Genomic DNA, 24,170 nt, shown 5'->3' with positions numbered 1-24,170 from the left:
TGTGCATTGTCATGCTGCACATACATCTCCTCTGAGAGTTAATGTGAGAAAAAAAAATGGACATGATCAGTCAGCAGTTCGTTGTAGATTAGATTAGATTATTTGTCTGTGAGGGATGACAGACATTCCATCTTGCATAAACATTCCACACATCTGGAGGTTATCACTTGTAGTTACCTTACCATACTTCTTGTACCATTCACACAATATGATTGGTGAACACCAATCTTCACTGCACCCCACGTCCATCTGACCCTTTAGCGTGATTGAAACACCTAATGGGGCTGCTTTTGCACCCAAACCAATCACTGTACCATGTAAAATATGCTTCTAAGATGTACAGTGGCTTATGTACCACTGGATAGGAGATGACTACTTCACTTCATTGCTCACCACTTAAGAGGGAAGAGTAATTTGTTGTACTGTGGTTCATCTAACCATTTGGATACATACAGATAAAAGCAATTACAGCACGCTCCTGGTCATCCAGGTCAATGCAGACCAAAGCCTGCATACGTAAGTGGAAAAAACAGGTAATAGACGTTGTTCCATAAAATTGTTTGATTTACTGTATCTACAAACCATGCTGCATGTCACACAAGAAACTCCACAGTGTTACTCATTCATTACTTGCTAAAACTGACAACCTATTTACAAACCAACATTTGAACACACTGTGTTTCATATCAGTTGCATTTAGTTCATTTCTGGGAAATAAAAAGTTCTCATTTTCCACAATCATTACATCAGTATGGTCAAATAAATTTTGTCCAGCATGCTCTGCTAACAGATCAGTGCATTTCAGTGCCCTGGTATGAGTCATGTTGCATTTCTCAATTACCTAGTCTTTGCTCTCTCCCTTTACCAAACACACTACATCCACATAATTTATCTGTCTGCATTCTAATTATAACACAATACTTTACAGTTAAGTTTTTACTATTAAATCCGAAAGCGAGATAACCCACACCTTGGTAATCAGGAACTTGCTGTATTTTCATTTTTGTGTTGATCTGTATTATTCTGCAAAGTCCAATTTACAGGTCTTAATCTTGAACTGGTTCTTCTCAAAACTATAAATTACAGAGTTTAATGATATGATTTGGTGTTAAAGTGCCAGACTACAAATCCAATTCTCAGTCATTCCTAGGATTTTTATCTGTTATTTATCACTTATCTTTGGCAATGTTTATTGATATCAAAAATGCTGAGTTTCACTGTAGTTTGGAACCTGCATTAACCTGTGGGTCCCCCTATATCTGAATGGTAAGTCAGTTCAAAGAACAGAGGAAGCCAACAGCACACCACCTTCAAAAAGACCATGTCTAGTTAAGCACTGTGTGTCTAGTTAAGCACAGTGGACTGATGACTACCATGCTTTTTAATCTTGTACATTTGTTTTTATTTATTTTCAGTTGTGAAAAAGATAAAAAGTGCATCCCGGCACATTGGAAATGTGATGGGTACAAGGACTGTCAAGATGGGTCTGATGAATTAAATTGTGCTGTAGAGAAAGGTCAGTAAAGATCATTAATATATAGCTTTTCTGTCCCATATAAAAATTTGAATGTTGTTGCCAGTATTCTTGAACTAAGAAAATTATTATCATGTGATGTTCCTTCATTATTTTATTTTTGAACCATTATTTGGATTAGATTCTTCCACATTTGTCTGTAATGCTGTATGTCACTCATCAGATGTATCTGTATATCAGATCATGTTATTTCACAGTGACTTCTGATACTTTTCTTGCACCTAAAGACTCATTTCTTCCATCCTTCCACTATCAGTACCTATGCATTATACCTCTGCCTCCTGTTTTCCATCTTGCCTTTTCTGTTCATGGAGAAGCTACTTAGAGGTTCTGGAAGGTTTTGTATATTGGTGTGTATGTTACCTCCATCCCAGTCAATCCTGTTTCAGTGACTGGTAATAGATGGTTACATCTGTTTCACAATACCAGAGAAGGAAAGTTGCTGCTCACCATATAGCGGAGATGCTGAGTCACGATAGGCACAACAAAAAGATTCACACAATTATAGCTTTCGGCCATTAAGGCCTTTGTCAGCAGTAGACACACATACATACATACACACACACACACACACACACACACACACACACACACACACACACACTCGTGCAAATGCAACTTGCACACATGTCTGCAGTCTCAGAGAGCTGAAACCACACTGCGAACAGCAGCACCAGTGCATGATGGGAGTGGTGACAATGGGGGTAAGGAGGAGGCTGGGGCGGGGAGGGGAAGGGATAGTATGGTGGGAGTGGTGGTCAGTGAAGTGTTGCAGTCTATCCCTAAGCTAAGTGCATTGTATGTAACAGAGGTGGGGGGTGGGGGACGACAAAAAATAGATAGGTCATAAAATGAAAGATGTAGAAAACTGAAATGGAGTGAAGAAAGAAGTAGTTACAATGAAGAAATGGTGAGACAGAAGGAATTAACATAAATTAAGGCTCTGAAAGGTTGTAAAAGTTAAACTCTTATGTGTGTGTATTCTCCTGCCACCAATTGATGAGTAGATTTTTTATCTATCTATTTGCGTTATACTGTCAATAACTGATTATTTTCATTGTTGTAAATGCATTTTTCTGGCAGATAGGACCATTTTAATATTACTTGTTCGTCTCTTGCAATAAAATCCCTGATTGTGATACAGGTTGGTTGGATGCCAAAGTAAATAAACTGATATGGGTAGTATGTTGTAGTGTCTTTTTTCATTTGACACAAGGTATTTATGTCATTGGTGACTTACACTAATTTTCTTCTCAACAAAAACTGGCCCCTATTTCCTTTAGAATGTGTAGCAGATAGAACAATTTCAGCACAATGAAGACAAACCTATGACCTAAAAGGTCAACAACATTTCAAAGGAGCAACATAACTGGTAACAACATAAGTGGTAACTTTCTTCATCTATATTTATTTTTAAAATAGGTGATCTTCGCCTTCTCTGACTTTTCATTCTCATAGCTAGGAGTAATGCCTCTCTTATTTATTGTAATGTTTATCTGTCAGCAGTACTGGAAGCGTGTAAAGGTAAACACTATGAGCCTATTTGTCTTTATCAGTCTGATACTAGAAGCAGTTTCTAAATATGTTATTAACGGAAGAGAGGCCCTGCCACATACATATGAAATATTAGTATTTTCTTATAAACATTTTTAAAATCAGAGAAATTATTATTTTCAGTTAAGTAATAATTTCTATTGTTATTGTGTTCTTCAAGTTGGTTTTCCCTTCTGATGACCTAACCTCTGACATAACTATTGTAGACATTCTGAGCCAGCTATTTTGTGCACCAAAAAATATTTATTTGAATATAGTGCACATTGGCTTCAATTTATTTTCAGATATGAACCTTTCCAACTAATTGACACAAGCTATCAGAACAGATTTTGTTTAAAGATAGAAGCAGAGTTCACATATGAAAATAATCATATAAAAACAAACCGAGTGAGGTGACATAGTGGTGCGAGTTGGCGCAGTGGTTAGACACTGGACTCGCATTTGGGAGGACGGCAGTTCAATCTCGCGTCCGGCCATCCTGATTTAGGTTTTCCGTGATTTCCCTAAATCACTCCAGGATGGTTCCTTTGAAAGGGCACGGTTGACTTCCTGTCCCTTCCTTGCCTAATCCAATGAGACCAATGACCTCGCTGTCTGGTCTCCTTCCCCAAACAATCCAACCCAACCCATATAGATTAGTTTAGATTAATACTTGTTCCATAGATCATGAATACGACACCTCGTAATGATGTGGAACGTGTCAGGTTAATAAAAGATGTCTGTACAAGATATTACATTACACAAAATATTGCATGACACTAATGTTTAAGGTGGTTGTCGTCCCCCCCCCCCACCCCACCCCCCCACCCCACCCCCACCCCCCCACCCCCGCACCCCTCCTTAATTTATATCTAAAAATTCAGCCAATGAGTAGAAGGAGTTGTCATCTAGAAATTCTTTTAATTTATTTTTAAATGTTAGTTGGCTATCTGTCAGGCTTTTGATGCTGTTTGGTAGGTGACCAAAGATTTTGTGGCAGCTTAATTTACCCCTTTCTGTGCCAAAGTCAGATTTAACCCTGCATAGTGAAGATCATCCTTTCTCCTGGTGTTATAGCTATGCACACTGCTATTACTTTTGAACTGGGTTGGATTATTAACAACAAAATTCATAAGTGAATATATATACTGTGAGGTTACTGTGAGGATCCCTGGATCCTTAAATAGATGTCTGCAGGATGACTGTGGGTGGGCTCCAGCAATTATTCTGATTACACGTTTTTGAGCAATGAAAACTTTTCTACTCAATGATGAATTACCCCAGAATATGATGCCATACGAAAGCAGTGAATGAAAGTAGGCATAGTAAGCTAATTTACTGAGATTCTTATCACCAAAATTTGCAATAACCCTAATAGCATATGTAGCTGAACTCAGACGTTTCAGCAGACCATCAATGTGTTGCTTCCAGTTTAACCTCTCATCAATGGACACACCTAAAAATTTTGAAAATTCTACCTTAGCTACAGACTTCTGTTCAAAGTCTATATTTATTACTGGAGCTGTGCCATTTACTGTACGGAACTGTATATACTGTGTTTTATCAAAATTTAAAGAGAGTCCGTTTGCTGAGAACCACTTAATAATTTTGTGAAAAACATCATTTACAATTACATCACTTAGTTCTTGGTTTTTGGATGTTATTACTATACTTGTATCATCAGCAAAAAGAACTAACTTTGCATCTTCATCAATGTGGAATGGTAAGTCATTAATGTATATCAAGAAGAGTAAAGGACCTAAGACCGAACCCTGTGGGACCCCGTACTTGACAGCCCCCCAGTTTGAGGAATCAGCTGTTGTTTTAACATTACATGAACCACTTATTTCAACTTTCTGCATTCTTCCAGTTAAGTATGAATTGAACCATTTGTGCACTGCCCCACTCAAACCATAATGATTTAGCTTATCTAAAAGAATTCCATGATTTACACAATCAAAGGCCTTTGAGAGATCACAAAAAATACCAATGGGTGATGTCCGGTTATTCAGAGCATTTAATATTTGATCAGTGAAAGCATATATAGCATTTTCTGCTGAAAAGCCTTTCTGAAAACCAAACTGACATTTTGTTAGTACTTTATTTTTACAAATATGGGAGGCTACTCTTGAATACATTACTTTCTCAAAAATTTTTGATAGAGCTGTCAGAAGAGAGATTGGGCGGTAGTTGTTGACATCCAACGTATCCCCCTTTTTATGCAATGGTTTTACAATGGCATATTTCAGTCTATCGGGGAAAACGCCCTGCTCCAATGAGCTATTACATACGTGGCTGAGAATCCTACTTATCTGTGGGGAACTAGCTTTAAGTACCTTGCTGGAAATGCCATCAATTCCATAAGAGCTTTTACTTTTCAGTGAGCATATTATTTTACTGATTTCTTCAGAGGGAGAGGTTGGCGGAATTACAGTTTCAAACTACACAGGTATGGCCTCTTCTATTAGTAGCCTTGCCTCTTCTAGTGAAGATCTAGATCCTATTTCCTCCACAACATTTAAAAAATGATTATTGAAAATATTTTCAATTTCTGATTGTTTGTTAGTACACTTGTCATTCAGTTATGGCACTAAAGTCTTCCTGTGCTCTTGGTTGCCCTGTTTCCCTTTCAATAATATTCCAAATTGCTTTAATTTTGTTATCAGAGTTACCGATCTCAGACATGATACACATGCTTCTGGACTTTTTAATAACTTTTCTTAGTACCGCACAATAGTTTTTATAATATTGAACAATTTCGGGGTCAGTACTCCCTCTTGCTGTTAGATACAGTTCTCTTTTACGGTTGCAAGATATTCTTATTCCTTTAGTTAGCCAAGGTTTTTATATGTTTTCTTGGAATTATGTTTAACTATTTTCTTGGGAAAACAATTTTCAAATACCCTTAGAAATGTATCGTGAAATAAGTTATATTGGTTCCTTATACACTTCAACCCAGTCTAGCTGCTGTAGGCTTTCCCTAAAGTTTGCAATATTTATATTGTTAATTTAATGCACTGCTTTGAAAGTCTGATTTGATATACTGCGTGGAGCTATGTCATGTACTGCAACTAGCTGTGCACCATGATCTGAAAGACCATTCTCAACAGGATAAGCATTTATGTCCTTAAACTTATCTTGGTCTATAAAAAAAGTTATCTATCAATGTACTGCTGTTCTTTGTTATCTGAGTAGGAAAATCAATGACGGAGCTCAAATTGAAAGAACTGAGTAATACTACAAGGTCATTCTTCCTATTACACTCTTTCAGGGAATCAACATTGAAATCCCCACAAATGATAATTTGTTTCCCCCTGTCTGACAGATAGCACAACAAAGCATCCAAGTTTTCTAGAAATAGCTGGAAATTCCCTGAGGGGGACCTATACACTGTTACAATTATGAAAGTGCCATCATTTAGTTTAAGTTCAGTGGAACATGCTTCCATATGTTGCTCTACACAAAAATTTTTAGTTTCTAAATTTTTTACACTGTGGAAGCTTTTGACATATATGGCAACTCCTCCTCTCATCATATTATCTCTACTTACATGTGCAGCTAATTTGTACCCATTGATGCTAACCTTCTGCATATCAGTGACAATGTGATGCTCAGACAGGCATAGTACATCTATTACATTCTCAGTTTCTATATCTTCTAAACAAAGCAGAAGCTCATCAATTTTATTCTTCAATCCCTCAATATTTTGATGAAATATACTAACATTATTTTTCACTTTACTTTTGTGAGTATCTAGACCTTTTTTAACATCTTTAGTACTTGCCTGGCTGAGTTTCCCACTGGACACTGATCTTACACTAAAAAAGAGTTTCCACCATGAGATGTAGTTCCTCCCCCCCTTAAATTTCCTGCTATCAGCCCAGCCAGTTTACCCTTCCCTTTCTTGTTGAGGTGTAGGCCATGTCTAGTATAGTCCCACCTACAGAGTGAATCAACAAGAACCACACCAATGTGTGACCCTGCACCAGATCCAAGTAGCCATTCCAACTCCAAATTAACTCTCCTGACAGAAGAGCTCAAATGAGGTCGGTCATGGTGCTCCAGAACCGACACAAACCCAACACTGGTATGACTCGATGTTGATGCAATCTTTGCCAGGTCACACTCTATGATGTACCCCGGATCTCTGTCAATACTAACAAGCAGTTTAAAAATTGACTATTACAAAGAAAGCATGTGCAATTTTATGTAAAAGTGTAACTACTGAAGCTCTGTCAACATACAGAATGCTTTTATCACCTTAATAATAATGTGTTACAAACATTTAATATACAATTAATGTTTCAGATGAAATTCTCACTGCTATGCCATACATGTCAACATGTTCTGCAAATGAACTACGTTGTGTGGATGGACGCTGCATCACACTGCAACAGCTATGTGATGGTAAAAAAGACTGCTCTGATGGCATTGATGAGGCCAGCTGTACTGTCACTGGATGAATGTGTATTTTGATCATTTTTACAAACTCTCAATGTATTTTTCATGCATATTTTACAAATATAGCATGTGTGATATATTATTACCCAGATGGAATTGTTGTTCCATTGTAGGGAATGAATGAAGTACCAACTAAGGAATTTGCAAGATAGCCTGTTGTTCTTTTGAGTTTAGTACGAAATATCTTCTTTCAAGGTCTTTTTCCTTGCTTCCGACAGCAAGAAAAATCTCATGTAAAGCACCAAAAATTACTGTAATGCAAATATTTTTATTTCTTAACAGTGCCACAAATTACTGCTAATATGAAATTTGACTGGTATATTACTTGGTTATGTGAGCAAGTTACAGAATGAGGTGTCTATTGCTTGTGGAAATAAAATGAATTGAGGTACAAAATTAAGCAGGAAGAAAAATATCATGTAAAATTTTTGAAAGTTATGCAAATAGATGCTATTTCACAAATAGTATTAGATACTATTGCTGTAAAAATGTGCCCTGTAGCTTCTTAGCATAAAAGCAAAGCATACATAAAAAGCAACATAAATTATCCAAGCTCTGCTTTTCATGCAGAATTTATTAATAATGTGCTGCGTACCCTATGACTCCACAAACTATGTTAATTTTTATTGTTAAGTAAATGCTGCTTCTTATTATCATAGATGAAAAGAAGGCATCTGAATGTGTTCAATGTTTATTTTAATTAAATACTATAGTGTCTATGTTATGTATGTGTGTACATATGTTTACATTCATGTGTGAGATATGTATTTTTTACTCACTTTGTACATAAAATAAACTCAAAAATTTTATGAAATTATATATTATACTTTACTTCCAATACTAGTAGTAAAAAATAACTTATAGTACCATGGAATCACTTTGGAAGTGTAGCACCAATTTAAGTGTAATTTATTCACGATAATAGACATGCAGCTGTGTTACATGTACATTACCAGGTGGCCTTCAAATCACCAATTTCGCATTTTCAAAGCAGCACTGGAGCAAGTGCAGTGTGATTCCCCCTTTTTCCCCAGTCTGTAAGAGTTGGAGGGACACAGTAATCTAGGTGTATCTTTTTTGACAATTAATCAAAACATCCTCAGTCCTGTATTTGAAACTTGCCACTGCTTAAATTTTGAATAAAAATCATCAATAATGGCAACTGAAGACTTCCAACATAAGAAATCACTCTTGCTCTGCCAACAGTCTTGTCAGGAAACACAGAGGAGTGGGCACTCTCTTGCCCTTGGGCTGGGAGACTGTCCCTAGAAGGTGTATGAATCAGCAATGACCAATGGCTTGAGGCTGCAGAAGGCAATGCAAACCACTATACCAAAGATACTTAATGTGTATCCATAGGACATACAGCCTGTAATTGAAAAACTATCATGGTGATCTCTCCATTGGCAAGAGATTCTGGACTAGTCCCACATTCAGATCTCCAGGAGGGGACTGCCAAGGGAGAGATGACCATGAGAAAAAGATTGAATAATCAAGAAAAGGGTAACATTCTATGAGTCAGGGTGTGGAATGTCAAAAGTTTGAACATTAGAAAATCTGAAAATCTGAAATGCTAAGACTCAATCTAGATATGGTGGGGATCAGTGAAGTGAAATGGAAAGAAGACAAGGCTTTCTGGTCAGATCAGTATAAGGTAATATCAAAAGCTGCAGAAAGTGGTTTAATGGGAGTAGGATTCATCATGAATAGGAAGACACAACAGAGAGTGAGTTACTCTGGACAGTGATAGGGCTGTTCTCATCAAAGTTGACAGCAAATCAACACCAACAACAATAGTTCAGGTATACATGCCAATGTTGTGAGCAGAAGATGGAGAGATAGGGAAAGTACATGAGGATGTTCAATGGGTAATTCAGTGTGTAAAGGGAGATGAAAATCTACTAACCATACAAGATTGGACTGCAGTTGTAGAGGAAGGAGTAGAAGGAAGGGTTACGAGAGAATAGGAGCTTGGTAGTAGGAATGAGAGAGGTGAGGGACTAATTGGATTCTGCAATAAATTTCAGCTAGTAATAGAAAATATTCCATTCAAGAATCACAAGAGAAGAAGGTATACTTGGTATAGGCCAGGAGATATGGGAAGATTTCTGTTAGATTACATCATGGTCAGGCAGAGATTCCAAAATCAGCTATTGGATTGTAAAGTGTACCCACCACCAGATATAGACACAGATCACAATTTAGTAATGATGAAGAGTAGGCTGAAGTTTAAGAAACTAGCCAGGAAGGGTCAACATGTAAAGAAGTGAGATACAGAAGTACTAAGGACTGAAGAGATACAATTGAACTTCTCTGACACTGTAAATACTGTGATAAATGAATAGCTCTGTGGGTAGTTTAATTGAAGACAAGTGGCCATCTCTAAAAATGACAATCACAGAAGCTAGAAAAAGACATTGGTGCAAGGAAAATAACTGTGAAGAAACTATAGATAACAGAAGAAGTACTTCAGCTGATTGATGAAAGAAGGAAGCACAAAAATGTTCAGGAAAATTCAGCAATACACATATACAAGTCACTTAGAAGTGAAATAAACACGAAATGCAAGGAAGCTAAGAGGAAATGGAAAAAAAATATTATCAGTAAGACTGAATGAGGATATACAGAAGTCAAAACATACTCCACTGAAATTAAAAGCAAGGGTAGTAACATTAAGAGTGTAATGAGAATTTCATTGTTAAATGAAGAGAAGAGAACGGATAGGTCAAAATAGAACATTGAAGATCCCTATGAGGGGAAGGACTCATCTGATTATGTGAGAGAAGAAGAAACAGAAGTAGACAGGGAAGAGATAGTAGCTCCTGTATTAGAATCAGAATTTGAAAGAGCTTTTGAAGACTTACAATGTAGTAAGGTAGAAAGGATAGATAACATTCCATCAGAATTTCTAAAATCATTGCGAGAAGTGGCAAGAAAATGACTCTACATGTTGGCATGCAGAATGTATGAGGCTCGTGATATACTATCATTTTTTCAGAAAAAAAATCCTCCATGCATTTCCAAAGATACCCAGACCCAACAAGTGTTAGAATTATCACATAATCGGCTTAACAGCTCAAGTGTCCAAGAGGCTGACAAGAATAATTTACAGAAGAATGGAAAAGAAAACTGAGGATCTGTAGCTGATGATCAGTTTGGCTTTAGAAAAGGTAAAGGCTCCAGCGAGGCAGTTTTGATGTTGCAGTTGATAATTGAAGCAAGACTTAGAAAATTCAGTGCTACTCAGTCTATACATTGAAGACAGAATTAAAAGAAAGGTTCAAGAGTGGGATTAAAATTCAACTGAAAAGATATCAATGATAAGGTTAGCTGCTGACATTGCTATCGTGAGTGAAGGTGAAGAAGAATTACAGGATGTGTTGAATGAAATCAACAGTCTAATGAGTACAGAATATGGACTGAGAATAAATCAAAGGAAGTCAGAAGTAATGAGAAGTAACAGAAATGAGAACACCGATAAATGTAATAGCAGAAATGGTGATCGCAAAGTAGATGAATTTAAGGTATTCTGGTATGTGGGTATCAAAATAATCCATGATGGATGGAGCAAGGAGGACATAAAAAGCAGACTAGTACTGGCAAAAAGGGCATTCCCAGCCAAGAGAAATGTATGAGTTTCAAACATAGACCGTAACTTGTGGAAGAAGTTTCTGAGAATGTACGTCTGGAGTACAGCATTTTATGGTAGTGAAATGTGCTTTGTGGAAAAGCTGAACAGAAGAGTATCAAAACATTTGAGCTGTGGTGCTACAGAAGAATGTTGAAAATAAGGTGGATGGATAAGCTAAGGAATGAGGAGGTTCTTTGTGGAATTGGCAAGGAGAGAAATATATGGAAAACACTGCCAAGAAGAAGAAACAGGATGATAAGACATCTGTTAAGACATCAGGGCATAGCTTCCATTGTACTAGAGGGAGCTGCGGATGGTAAAAACTGTAGTGGAAGACAGAGACTGGAATACATCCAGCAAATAATTGAGGACACAGGTGCAAAGAGGTTAATGGAGAAGAGGCCATGTCAAACCAGTCAGATGAGTGTTCAAGGAACAAGGAACTAAATGGGATCCACAGTTCACTATTGCTAGCCAGTGCTATGTTCCAAAAAAAAAAAAAAAAAAAAAAAAAAAAAAAAACGTTTAACACTCCATGCTACATCACTGTATTAGCATACACCACTCCTGACAAACAGGAGGTGTTATGATAAGTAATTCCCAGAGCGAACTGCCACTGCTATTTTCTCACCCCAAGCACTCCAGTCTTCTCATAGAGGATGCTCCACTGACAATGTAGAGGTGAGTTGCAGGCCAGTGCCTCAAGTTTACCATTGGACAGACAGGTGCTTGCATTCAAGTCACTGGAATGACAAAAATCCAGCACAGTTGTGACTATATTCATTGCTCTAACACCTGTCCACAAATGAGAGTGTGGCCACAGCCAGTACTACTTTTAAAGACATGTCTCCTTTGACCAACTTTGTCAACATACATTTTATAACACCTCGATGATTTTTAATAAAAGATAAACGAAATGTGAGCGAAAATGATGATCACAATGTAAGCTTTTATGAATCACAAATTAAAGGGTCTGAGCTCTTGTGAAAGTTTTTGTATAAGGGAAGACCTTACGTTATTGTTTCTCCCAAGGAAAGACTTTACAACAATTTTGAGAGCATCATAGTGTTGATGTACTTTTAAATAAAATACAATGTATCCATTAGTCCTGTCCAGAATGTGAGGCAATTTTTTTTTTTTGGGGGGGGGGGGGGGGGGGCGGGGGGTAATATCACATTCTAGCCAAAGGTTTACAAACTGTGTCTTCTTTCCGTTTCATAATGACCTACTAAATAACATCAGCAGCAAACAGCAAGATAAAATCTATACATATCTTATTTATCCTCCAGCATCACATTTTCTGACAGTTTACCATAACAAATAATAGTAAAAGACATGTTTTGGAGGGATCTTTAATGTGGAGTATGCTAGCTTCGCTGCATGCTTACTGTTCTTGGTATTTTCATTTTTAAATTTCAGATGTTTAATGTTTTGTGCACTCAAACGGTGGTGTTCATGAGTTCACCTTATGTTGCCATGTTGTCATCAATCTAGTACTGTGATTGGCTGACATGAACAACCTGGGCAACTGCCATGGCAGTTTACACATTGTATTTTTCATATTTATACTTGTATATTATGAAACTATGCACTCAACTACATTTTGAACATTGCTCTGTTAAAATTGCATGTATAGCTTTGCCTGTTTTTGTTCTTGATTCACTATATCAATGGTTCCAAAAATGTTGACCTGCATTATTTAAATCCTTGTGTGAAATGTGTTCTGATAACTTAAATTATGTAATAAGTTACTGAGAAATTTATTTTAATATATATTTTGGATCAGCTCCTTAGAGCCTTTAATTACAAACTGTGATGCTTTTGTTAATAAGTGTTATTCAGCTCAAACAATGGAAAATCCAGGATGGAATGTAACAATATTGTGAAAGGGAAAGTTGCTACTCACCAAATAGCAGATATCAGAGATACTGAGTCACAGATAGGCACAACAAAAAGACTGTCACAACAGTCACTCTCACTTAACACTCACACTCACACAAACACAAATCACACACACATGATTGCAGTTTCAGGCAACTGAGGCCACACTGCGAACAGCAGCACCAGTGCATGATGGCAGTGGCGACTGAGGGTGGGGGGTAAGGAGGACGCTGGGGCAGGAAGGGGGAGGGATAATACGGTAGGAGTGGCAGACAGTGTCATGTTGTTGGGGAGTGCACAGCGACAAGGTAGAAAGAGGTTAGGGCAGCTATGTACAGTCAGGAGGTTAGACAGAGGGCAGCAAAGAGGTGGGGAAGGGGTGGGGATAGTGGAAATGGAGAGAAATAAAAAGACTGGGTGCAATGGAGGACTGGGGGCTGTGTTGTGCTGGAATGGGAACAGAGAAGGGGCAGGATGGGAGAGGACAATGACTAACAAAGGTTGAGGCCAGGAGGGTTATGGGAACGTCAATACAAAAAAGATTCCTTATCCCTAGCCATAAACAGTCCCACATACTGGACCGAGCGTGGTGGCGCAGTGGTTAGCACACTGGACTCGCATTCGGGAGGACGACGGTTCAATCCCGTCTCCGGCCATCCTGATTTAAGTTTTCCGTGATTTCCCTAAATCGCTTCAGGCAAATGCCAGGATGGTTCCTTTGAAAGGGCACGGCCGATTTCCTCCCCCATCCTTCCCTCACCCGAGCTTGCGCTCCGTCTCTAATGACCTCGTTGTCGACGGGACGTTAAACACTAAGCTCCTCCTCCTCCTCCCACATACTGTTTCTGTGTAGTTGCTTGGCTCGTGGAATCCCCCCAAATGGCCTTAGTATCAAATTACCCATCTCCAGCTGCCATCCCTGCTTCCACAATGACCTCCACCTGTTCAGATTCCACCAATCCTTAGCCCTCACCAACATAGTTCTGCAAAACCATGTCAACCAAGCCCAAACCTGCTTGCATTACCTTCTCTCCATCCACAAAATTCTCCTGCTATGCAATCCCAAATTCCTGGAAGCCATAACACACACCAAAACTCTTGCTCTCCAGGAACTAGAGCAACATGCACAATGCCACCTCAAAAAGCTCTCCACCCTACTCACTTCCTACTCCTGCCTTGGAGCACCACTCTCCACCCCCTCTACAACCACCTCCAAACTTCCTTCACATCCCCTCATAGCTGAAAAACCCTGTCTCACTGACCTTCTACATTTACCCCACCCTCGAAAACTCCCTCCCATCACCACACAGAATCCAGAACCTAAACAGACCCAAGACACAGTCATGAAATGCAATCCAAAAACAAAGGAAATAGGTTACAGTACACTTGTGTGCCCACTGCTTGAATACTGCTCGCAGTGTGGGATCTGTACCAGAAAGGGTTGATAGAAGAGATAGAGAAGATCCAACGGAGAGCAGTGTGCTTCGTTACAGGATCATTAAGTAATCGCGAAAGCGTTACGGAGATGATAGATACACTCCAGTGGAAGACTGCAGGAGAGATGCTCAGTAGCTCGGTATGGGCTTTTGTTAAAGTTTTGAGAACATACCTTCACCGAGAAGTCAAGCAGTATATTGCTCCCTCCTACGTATATCTCGCGAAGAGACCATGAGGATAAAATCAGAGAGATTAGATCCCACACAGAAGCATACTGACAATCCTTCTTTCCACGAACAATACGAGACTGGAATAGAAGGGAGAACCGACAGAGGTACTCAGGGTACCCACACACCGTCAGAAGGCTTGTGGAATATGGATGTAGATGTAGATGTAGAACCTTTCCTCCAGAAACCTTAGCCCCACAGAAATATCAGTCCTTTCCAAAGGCCTCACCTTTTGCACCACTCTCAAACTCAGTCATGCAGACTTGTTAAAGCCCTTCTCTCCTTCTCCTGATCCCTACAGTGGAAACACTTTTATGCCACCAGCCCTACCAATGAGATTGAACCAAAGGCCAATGTTGAACCCTGCCTAACTCAACTTTGATCCTTGCCTCACCATCATTCCCCAAATCCATCAACATGCAAACTAACCTTACATCTGCAGAAAGAACTGCAGTCCACCATCTAAAAACTGATCCTCACCTAATAATCCTACCAGCGGATAAAGGCCCCACCACTGTTGATTCGAACCGTAAGGATTATCTGGCAGAAGGATTCCACCAGCTGTCAGATACATCCACCTACAAACCCTACCACAGTGAGTCCATTCCAGAAATCCAGCAGGATCTCCAGTCACTCCTCAAATCCTTAGACCCTTCCCAGAACGTCTCCCCAGAGTCCATCTCCTGCTCACCCCTACCACTCCCCGCAAACCCATCTTCTATATGTTTCCTAAAGTCCATAAACCCAATCACACAGGACACCCTATTGAGACTGGTTAGTGTGCCCCCATTGAGAGAATCTTTGCTCTCGTAGACCAACACCTTCAATCTATTACCCGGAACCTACCGTCCGATATAAAAGATTCCAACCATTTCCTCCATTGACTCCTCACAGTTCCTGTCCGTTTGCCACACGGTGCCGTGCTTGTCACTTATTGATGCCACCTCCCTTTACACTAATATTTCTAATGCCCAAGACCTTACCACTATTGAACACTACCTTTCCCAACACCTGACAGATTCCAAACCAACAACTGCCTTCCTAGTCCCCATGACCAACTATATCTTCACTCATAATTACTTCTCCTTTGAAGGTATTACCTACAAACAAATCTGGGGTTCAGCTATGGGCACCAGCATGACACCATCTTATGCCAACCTGCCCATGGCCCATCCAGAGGAATCCTTCCCAAACAACCAGAATCTGAGACCCCCCCCATATGGTTCAGATTCATTGATGAGATCTTTGCGATTTAGATTGAGGGTGAGGACACACATTGCTCCAGAACCTCAACAACTTCTCCCCCATTTGCTTCATCTGGTCCTACTCAACCCAACAAGCCACCTTCCATGTTGACCTCTACCTCAAAGATGGCTACATCAGTACCTCCATCCATATCAAACCTACCAATCACCAGCAATACCTCCACTTTGACAGCTGCCACCCATTCCCCACCAAAGAAGTCCTTCCATACAGCCTAGCCACTTGTGGTTGCAGCATCTGCAGTGACAAGCAGTCCCTCTTGAAATATACTGAGGGTTTCACTGAAGCCTTCTCAAACTGTAATTATCCTCCCAATCTTGTACAAAAACAAATCTCCCGTGTCTTATAATTCCAGTCTCTCACCACCTCACAAAGTCTTACTGTCTGGCCACAGAGGAGCATTCCCCCCATAACTCAGTACCAACCAGATCTGGAGCAGCTGAATTATATCCTCCACCATGGTTTCGACTACCTCTCGTCATGCCCTGAAATGAGAAATGTACTGCCCACTATCCTTCTCACCCCTCCCACAGTGGTATTCTACCATACCGAACCTACAGAGTATACTCACCCACCCTGAGAAAAACCCTGCTTCCAACCCCTTACCTCATTGCTTATACCCCTGTAATAGACCTAGATGCAAGACCTGTCCTATACATCCTCCCACCACCAACTACTCCAGTCCAGTCACTAACATCACCTATGGCCACCTATGAAACCAGTCATGGGGTCTACAAGCTAGGCTGCAACCACTGCACTTCATTCTATGTGGGCATGACATCCAACAAGCTGTCTGTCCACATGATAGGCCACCAACAGACTGTGGCCAAGAAACAAGTGGACAACCCTGTTGATGAGCATGCTGCCAAACATGACATCATTCATTTCAATGACTGCTTCACAGCTTGTGCCTTATGGATCCTTCCCACAAACACCAGCATTTCTGAATTGCACAGTTGGGAACTTTTCCTGCAATATATCCTATGTTCCCATAACCCTCCTGGTCTCAACCTTCATTAGCCATTGTCCTCTTGCATCCAGCCCTTTCTTTGTCCCCATTCCAGCATGTCACAGTCCTCAGCCCTCAATCACACCCAGTCTTTTTTCTTTTTACTTCTCTCCTTTTCCGCAGTCATTTGTGGAAATATAGTGGCCAGAAATAAGTGCACCAAGTGGGATAATAACCTCTTGCATTAGCTCGCTAATATAATTTGCCACTTTCATTCCATATCCAAACATTCAGCCATATTTCACACAGAAGGGCAAACACAACCAAATTATGATGCAAAGTCCCATATACAATCATTTTTCAGGTAATTTTTTCATTTATTTGGCCTATAAGATTTACAAGTATGTAATATTGTCAGTTACTGTTTTATCCTTTGAAAGGTAATCAACAAGGAGGGGTCTTGTTGTATCCCAGAAAACATTGGTCGTCATCTTGCTATCAGATGAAATCAACATAATCTATTTTAGAACATTCTACTCATTGCTTTGATTATCATTTTATTTAAAGCATGATGTGATGGACCCACATCTGAACTACAGACAAAATTAGTTGGATTACTTTTTAAAATAATCTAAACATTGCTGAGAAGTTAGTAATATATTTACTTTTAGACAGCAAGTAACAAACAAGAAACGCATTTTACACAAAGTTTTATAAACGTTTATTATTCACAAAAAAGGTGCTACACTCTTCTTCTCTTATGCCTGTGGTTCACACTAGAGAAGTTGTTGCAGATGTCAAAGCAAACATGTTGTGGAAGTCTCTACTATCCGAGTGCCATTTTGGTCCATGATGAAAACCTTGGGTAGACTATATGGCCTTCACTCCTAAAGCTGTCTTTGGACTGCCAAATCTCATGTGTTGGAATAATGGTCGTACATTGACAGCAGAGTTGTGGTAAAGGTAATGCATAAGTGGCCTCAGTGACTCATTGTCAAACATAGTGACAAAATCTTGTCAACACAACCTCAGTGGGGCTCTGGGTAAATGCTGCAGCAGTCATTTAACGTGTCAGCATCTGTTAGCATCCAAGTTCCATTTGATGCCATGATGAAACGTTGTTCAGAACTAATGGCAATAATTACTTCTAATGTCTCTGGACTACCCATTCATTCATATGAAGGGAACGACCATACACTGACAGTATGGAGTGTTGTAGAGATAATACTTAAGCATCCTTGACAGCAATTCATCAAATACAATGACAATTATCTTGCTAACATAAGTACTGAAGTATGAGTTTCACAGAATTAGTCTAAGAATCTAGAGTAACCTGGGCTTGTCAACTGCTAAGTCTGGCCAACTCAAACATTGAGTTCACACTCATTCACTCGCTCACTTGACTTGATGGTTTGAGAATTGGTTAGCAGTTCTCACTGATGGCTAAAGGAGCTATCCTGTGACAGATCTGCTCCTTTAACAAGGCAGATTTTCTGGAGTAGTATCTGAAGTGATGTGTGAAAATGGTGGCATGTGCCCTCTAGATTTCACTGCCACCAAATTGGTTAATTGCTAACTGAGAAAAGACACTCTTTGACTGTAGATTGTTTAAATCCTAGGTACAACCTGGGATGAACAGAGATTTCTCTGAAACTGAATAATGACATGTCTGTGGTGTTAGCTATACCATACAACTTTACCTGACAATTCTACAGTATCACTTTATACACTTCTCAGTGATTTCATATGTGGTTACAGTTTTGCAGCCTCATTAGACTGTTGGCAGCCAAATTTGTCAATGTTCTTTAGTAGTTTGATCTCTATATTGTGACTGACTCTATATAAAGACGGCCAAAGATGGCCCATGCTATGCCTTCTCTATCCTTATGGTTGCATATGTTTCTTTTCAGAGCTCTGCAAATCTTTGAAACATACAATAAGCTTGTTTGACTTGTATTTTAATTTCTTAATGTTTTGATGAAATGAAAATATTTAATTTTTATGCAACCTGTCACCCATTTTAAGGGTATGTTCTGTTCTAACTCCTCTGTGTCTGAGCAGAAATCGAAACCAGAAGCTTTGCCTTTTGCGGGCAAATACTCTACCAACACCTATCCAGGCCTGATCAACGACAGACCTTAACAGCTTTACTTCCACCACTGTCCCTATCCTACTTTCCAAATTTCACAGAATTTCTCCTGTATACCTTGTGGGACTAATAATCATAGAACAAGGGATAATCTTCCATTAAGTTTCTAAATAGCGCGCACTCTGCTGCACAGTGAAAATTCATTCCAGAAACAATCCTCTACGCTGTGGCTATGCCATTTTTCTTCAATATTACTGTATTTGCAGGAGAACAAATGTGAAATTTGGAAAGTTAGGAGAAAGGTACTGGCAGAAGTAAAGCTGTGGGAGCAGTTCATAAGTTATGTCTGGACAGTTCAGTCAGTATAGCATTTGCCTGAGAAAGACAAAGGTTCCAGGTTCAAGTCTCAGTCAAGCATACAGTTTCAATCTACCAAGAAGTTTCACATCATTTAATTGGTGTGAACTATTTGAGCTTTCTAAAAGTAATTGTGATACAGTAATATTAACAGGAATTCAATTAATTTGAAAATAAAAATGCTTGTGCAATTGCATTAAATAGTTTCTGTTTACCCCTTGTTGCTAGATTATTTGCATACTTGTAATGAAAAGAGTAAAGGTAACAACCTCATTATATTGGTGAGGCACTGAAAAGTGAACAGGCATGTAAAAAAATCAAAAGTCTTGCTAAACTTTCAGACAATGTCCTCCTTTGGAGCTCAATTTTAGAAAACATGAAATATTTTATAAATAGAGCTCCACAGTGTTTATACAACCAAGAGCAGCTATTAAATATTATTTTATTCTGTTGTGACTAGTTTCAACATTGTTCACCATATGGCAGAATCTTTATACTGACTTGAGCATAAGCTGCCATAACTTCTGTTCTAGTCATTTATTGTTAAAATATATGCTCCTGATACATTTTTCTAACTTGAATTTGAACTGTTGGTATATCGTCTCCATAAAATCTTATTAATTTTTTGCTCCTCTCCTTCGCATTTTTGCTTAAGAAACTCTTTTTGCCAACAAGCGCCTAAGTCAACATAAAAGTCTGCCAGGATGAAAATAAAGATGACAGTGATGATTATGCAATGTTGAAACTAGTTGCAGCAGAATAATGTATTATTTAATCACAAGTTTTGGTGGTATAAAAATAGGTTTCATATAACATAACAAAGCTGTGGAGAACAACTGAAAGAATTTTTTTTGACATTGTCTGATTAGGCTTTATGTGTGGTACTGGCATACCAACAGTTAAAATTAAAGTCAGCAAACTGTATTGAGAGCATACATTTTAACAAGGAAAACTTGGAACAGAAACTATTAGCAGTTTATGCATGAGTCAACAAAAACATCTGTGAGATGATGAAGCTAGGTTAAAACTAATCATACTCGCACTGGTGAGTTCACACTGACGAAGGTATGGGAGAGCTGCATGTTGCACATGATGAATTAGAGGACTGGGTTGGAAGAGGAAGGGGAATGTCATAACATTGCACAGAGGGGAGAGTGTATGAGCATTAATAGGATGATGTGGATGGTATGGGGCCATGGGCAGAGGTGAGTGTCTGACAGAAGCTAATGGAACTGAGGCTAGGAGAATTAAGAGGGTTGAAGGATGTATTGCAAGATGTGTTGTAAGGACTATTTCTCTCTGCACAATTCAAAGAAGCTGATATTGTGGCAGGGAAAGAGTGGGGACAGATGGATGGGAGGACTGGGACAGGCTGATCCAGGAGACTTGTCTGTGAAGCAGCCATTAAAGTTGGGCATGTTGTGCTCAGTAGCATGTTCTGTCACTGGGTGGCCAATTCTGCATTTGGCCACAGTCTATCAGTGGGTATTAATTTGGGTGGGCATCTGGCTGATGGTTGTGCTTAGATAAAAGACTGTGAAAAGGCGACAACAGAGATGATGTATGACATGACTACTTTCAGAGATGATCCTGATTCTGATAGGGCACGGTTAACTTGCAGTGGGAATGGATTAGTACATGTTGGCTGGGTGCGCAGGACAAGTCTTGGAGCTGGATGTTCCACTGGAATATGGCCCATGTGGCAGTGGTTGGAAGTAAGTGTGGCATAAGACTGGTTGAGCATACTGCGTAGACTGGATGGGTAGCAGAAATAAATCACTTTAGGAGAGGTGGAAGGATGTTTCTCATTTATGGGCACAACCGTAGGTACCTGATCCCTGATGAAGGAAGTGGTTAAGCTGTTCCAGTGTGGGGTGATATGGGATGATAAGGGATTGCTCCTTTGCAGCTTATTTCTAAGCACGGTTGGAAGATTAGAGGCTTATGTGTATGTGGTATGGAAGATGTGTTTGTGGGACAGATTTTGGCATGTTTGTGACAGTCTAGTAAGACCTTCAGCATACTGGGTAAGGGGTTGATTATCACTGTCAAGAACCTATAATTAAAGATTACAGACAGATATCACCACTGCTTATTGAAATCTCTCAGGATATATCCCTGGATTCATGAATTGATTACAAACACAGTACTCCTATCAAGTCAACATTAGATTTTAATACTCTGTCAAAAATGCTGTCATAAACAGAAGGATTATCTCTTCTTAGAGGTATAATCATTTTTTTAATCTCTATGAATATTTGATAAGAATGTCTGTGCATGGTTTAAACAGTACTTGCCAAAATAAATTCAATATGACTGTGCTAAGTTGTCTATTAGCAGGTTAAATATTCGCTGCTCTGTGCAGAAGTAATCTTTGAAACAGATAGCCAATAATTATAGTGTGTCAATATCTCTGCCACAGATGTTATGTGGGAACTCAATTTCAATTGACTCATTGCATTTACCTAGTTTCTGTTTAATATTTTTTGGATTATTGTTGTTTAAGAAAAGTTGGGAAGTTTCATTGAGAGTGCCTGAAAAAATCTAAATGTTAATGCCCATCCAACTGCAGCAATCACAGAGATGTTGCCTTATGTGATGGAGTTGCTCCATTGTATGTTTCCTGCAGGAGGCTCAGACACTCAGTTCTTCAACAATTTTTTCAGACTCACCCTATTGGTAATGTACCCCCAAATCCTAACTGAAACAACCATGGAACAGATACAGGACATTGCTACAGTCAACACCAACCCATTCTACTCTTGGTCAAGATAGCTGTCAGATATGTTAACCTAGAGCTTTCATAACATTGCAAAATAAAAAACTTACTCTTGTATGTTCTGTCATTATTCCTGTTTCTCTAATTGTACCTCAGTAAGTGCAATTTTACTTGCAGAAATGTAATTCATCATTCAATATTTGATTACAATTTATGTAAAATGTTAGCTCTGTCACACAGTCCTCCAAGCTCATTGCTTGCATACTTGTCTTTATAGGTGCTTCTGACAGCCATGTTTCCTCATATTCAATTTGTGGGACAATGTGTTTCACAGAAGGAAGGATGAAATTTAATAATCATGATGTTGATTCATTCATTTATTCACTAATTGCATTCCACAAATTATATCATGAAGAAGTGCCTTAAGGGATGCGGAATGAACCAATTTATACAGAAGCTGCAACTGTGGTCTTCATCTATAAACTATAAGCAACAGAACATACATTGCTATGTATCTGGACAGGTTCAATTACTTCTCTTGTCTTCCATGAATTTACACAACTCACTGGCCACAAAATTACATAGTCTTTATGAAATGGAACACCAGAGGAACAATAGTGTCAAAGGAATAAAATTAATTAATTTGCTTTATGGTGCTCCATAGACTGTAACATGAAGGAGAATCTTCATGAAAATGCAAAAAACTGAGGTAGATAATAGCAAAGGAAAACGACAGTCATAACATTAAGCTGTTGTTAAAATACATTTGACATACTAAATTAGCAAGAGAGATTTTGCTTTGAAAATAGCTAATATTTTCTCATTTCTATATATTAACTTCTAATTATCTTCTACTGCTAGTTTGAATATTTGATATTTGTAAAATGGTAACACTTACATATATCCTGCAAGAACAGAATCATGGATCAATTAGCACTGCTACTTGACATGTAGCTAACAGGAATTGCCAATCCTAGAAACTACATAAATGGATAATCTGTAGATGGAATGGCTGATGGAACTATTTCACTTCCTTAAAACTTTATATGTAGCTAAAATTTCTTGTTTCATGTCTGACAGAAGACTGCTGATGATATGTGCACCAGTTACATAATACCATTCTGAGCCCAGACAATGAGGCAAAAACTAAATGGGAAACATTGCATTGGTTTGAATAAACTACATTTAATCTGTAACTGATTATTACTACTGACAACAAGAAATATGTCAAGGACTAGTTGTACTTGGAACTGACTGGAAGGATTCCTAGGTCTTTGAATTGTAAAAGAAGGGGCAAAGTAAGCAAGATAATCAATTCCCAATATCTTGTAGCAAACAAAATTTCAAACAGCAAGAAATGCTGAACTACGTTTTTGATAAGTTATCTCACAGACTTCTTAGTTTGTTACTCAATTGTACCTTAATGAATTCATCATGTCTATGACCATTATTAATATCTACACTGTCCATTCAGAGAGTTCTGGCATGTAAGATACATCAGCACAATACTAAATTTAATTAGTTATGTGTTCCATAGATCATCTGAACAATTTTTTATTGTTATTATCTATACTTCTATACAAAGACAAGTCATTGTTTAACAATGCTACCAAAAATCTTGAAATGTTCTTTACCATTTGCACACACATGCACACAGGACAAATAAATATGATGTGATAGTTTAATATATATGTTGTATAAATGCATATATATCTTCTAAACTACTATAGGAAGGCAAGTTATTGTTTAATGTTGTTTCCAAAAATTGCAAAATGTTCTTCACTGATTTACTCTAATTTATACATGATACGCTAATACATATTTGGACAGCTTTATGTAAAGCTGTACATAAAAAATTACATGAGACTCTAATAAATGTTTGGATGGACATAGGCTACATATTTTTTAATTCATGTGATACAGTATGTAAACTATAGTACTACAGTGTAGAGGCAAGTTTTTGTTCATGGTTATTACCAATGATTATTCCTGACTTACTTCAAATTTTTACATGATACTGTGATAAACGTTCAGACAGACACAGGCTACACATTTTTTACTACATATGGTATGTAAATATACATTGTTA

The 24,170-nt window shown here is 38.5% G+C and overlaps 1 protein-coding gene across 2 annotated transcripts in view; it reads left to right on the top strand.

Moving 5' to 3' along the window:
* Nucleotides 1–8,252, top strand: part of LOC124789845 — a 615,167-nt gene extending 606,915 nt beyond the window's left edge. Inside the window, exons 8-9 of one of the 2 annotated variants that reach the window (XM_047257355.1) lie at nt 1,416–1,516; nt 7,376–8,252. In XM_047257355.1, coding sequence (XP_047113311.1) covers nt 1,416–1,516; nt 7,376–7,530 — 256 coding nt within the window. In that variant the 3' untranslated portion in view covers nt 7,531–8,252. The remainder of the gene's footprint in view (nt 1–1,415; nt 1,517–7,375) is intronic. The other variant, XM_047257364.1, reaches the window with a different exon arrangement.
* The last annotated feature ends 15,918 nt before the right edge of the window (nt 8,253–24,170 follow it).

Source organism: Schistocerca piceifrons, chromosome 1, assembly GCF_021461385.2.
Source record: "Schistocerca piceifrons isolate TAMUIC-IGC-003096 chromosome 1, iqSchPice1.1, whole genome shotgun sequence".
In the NCBI taxonomy this organism is placed as follows: domain Eukaryota; kingdom Metazoa; phylum Arthropoda; class Insecta; order Orthoptera; family Acrididae; genus Schistocerca; species Schistocerca piceifrons.
This window is presented reverse-complemented; position numbering and strand designations above follow the sequence as displayed.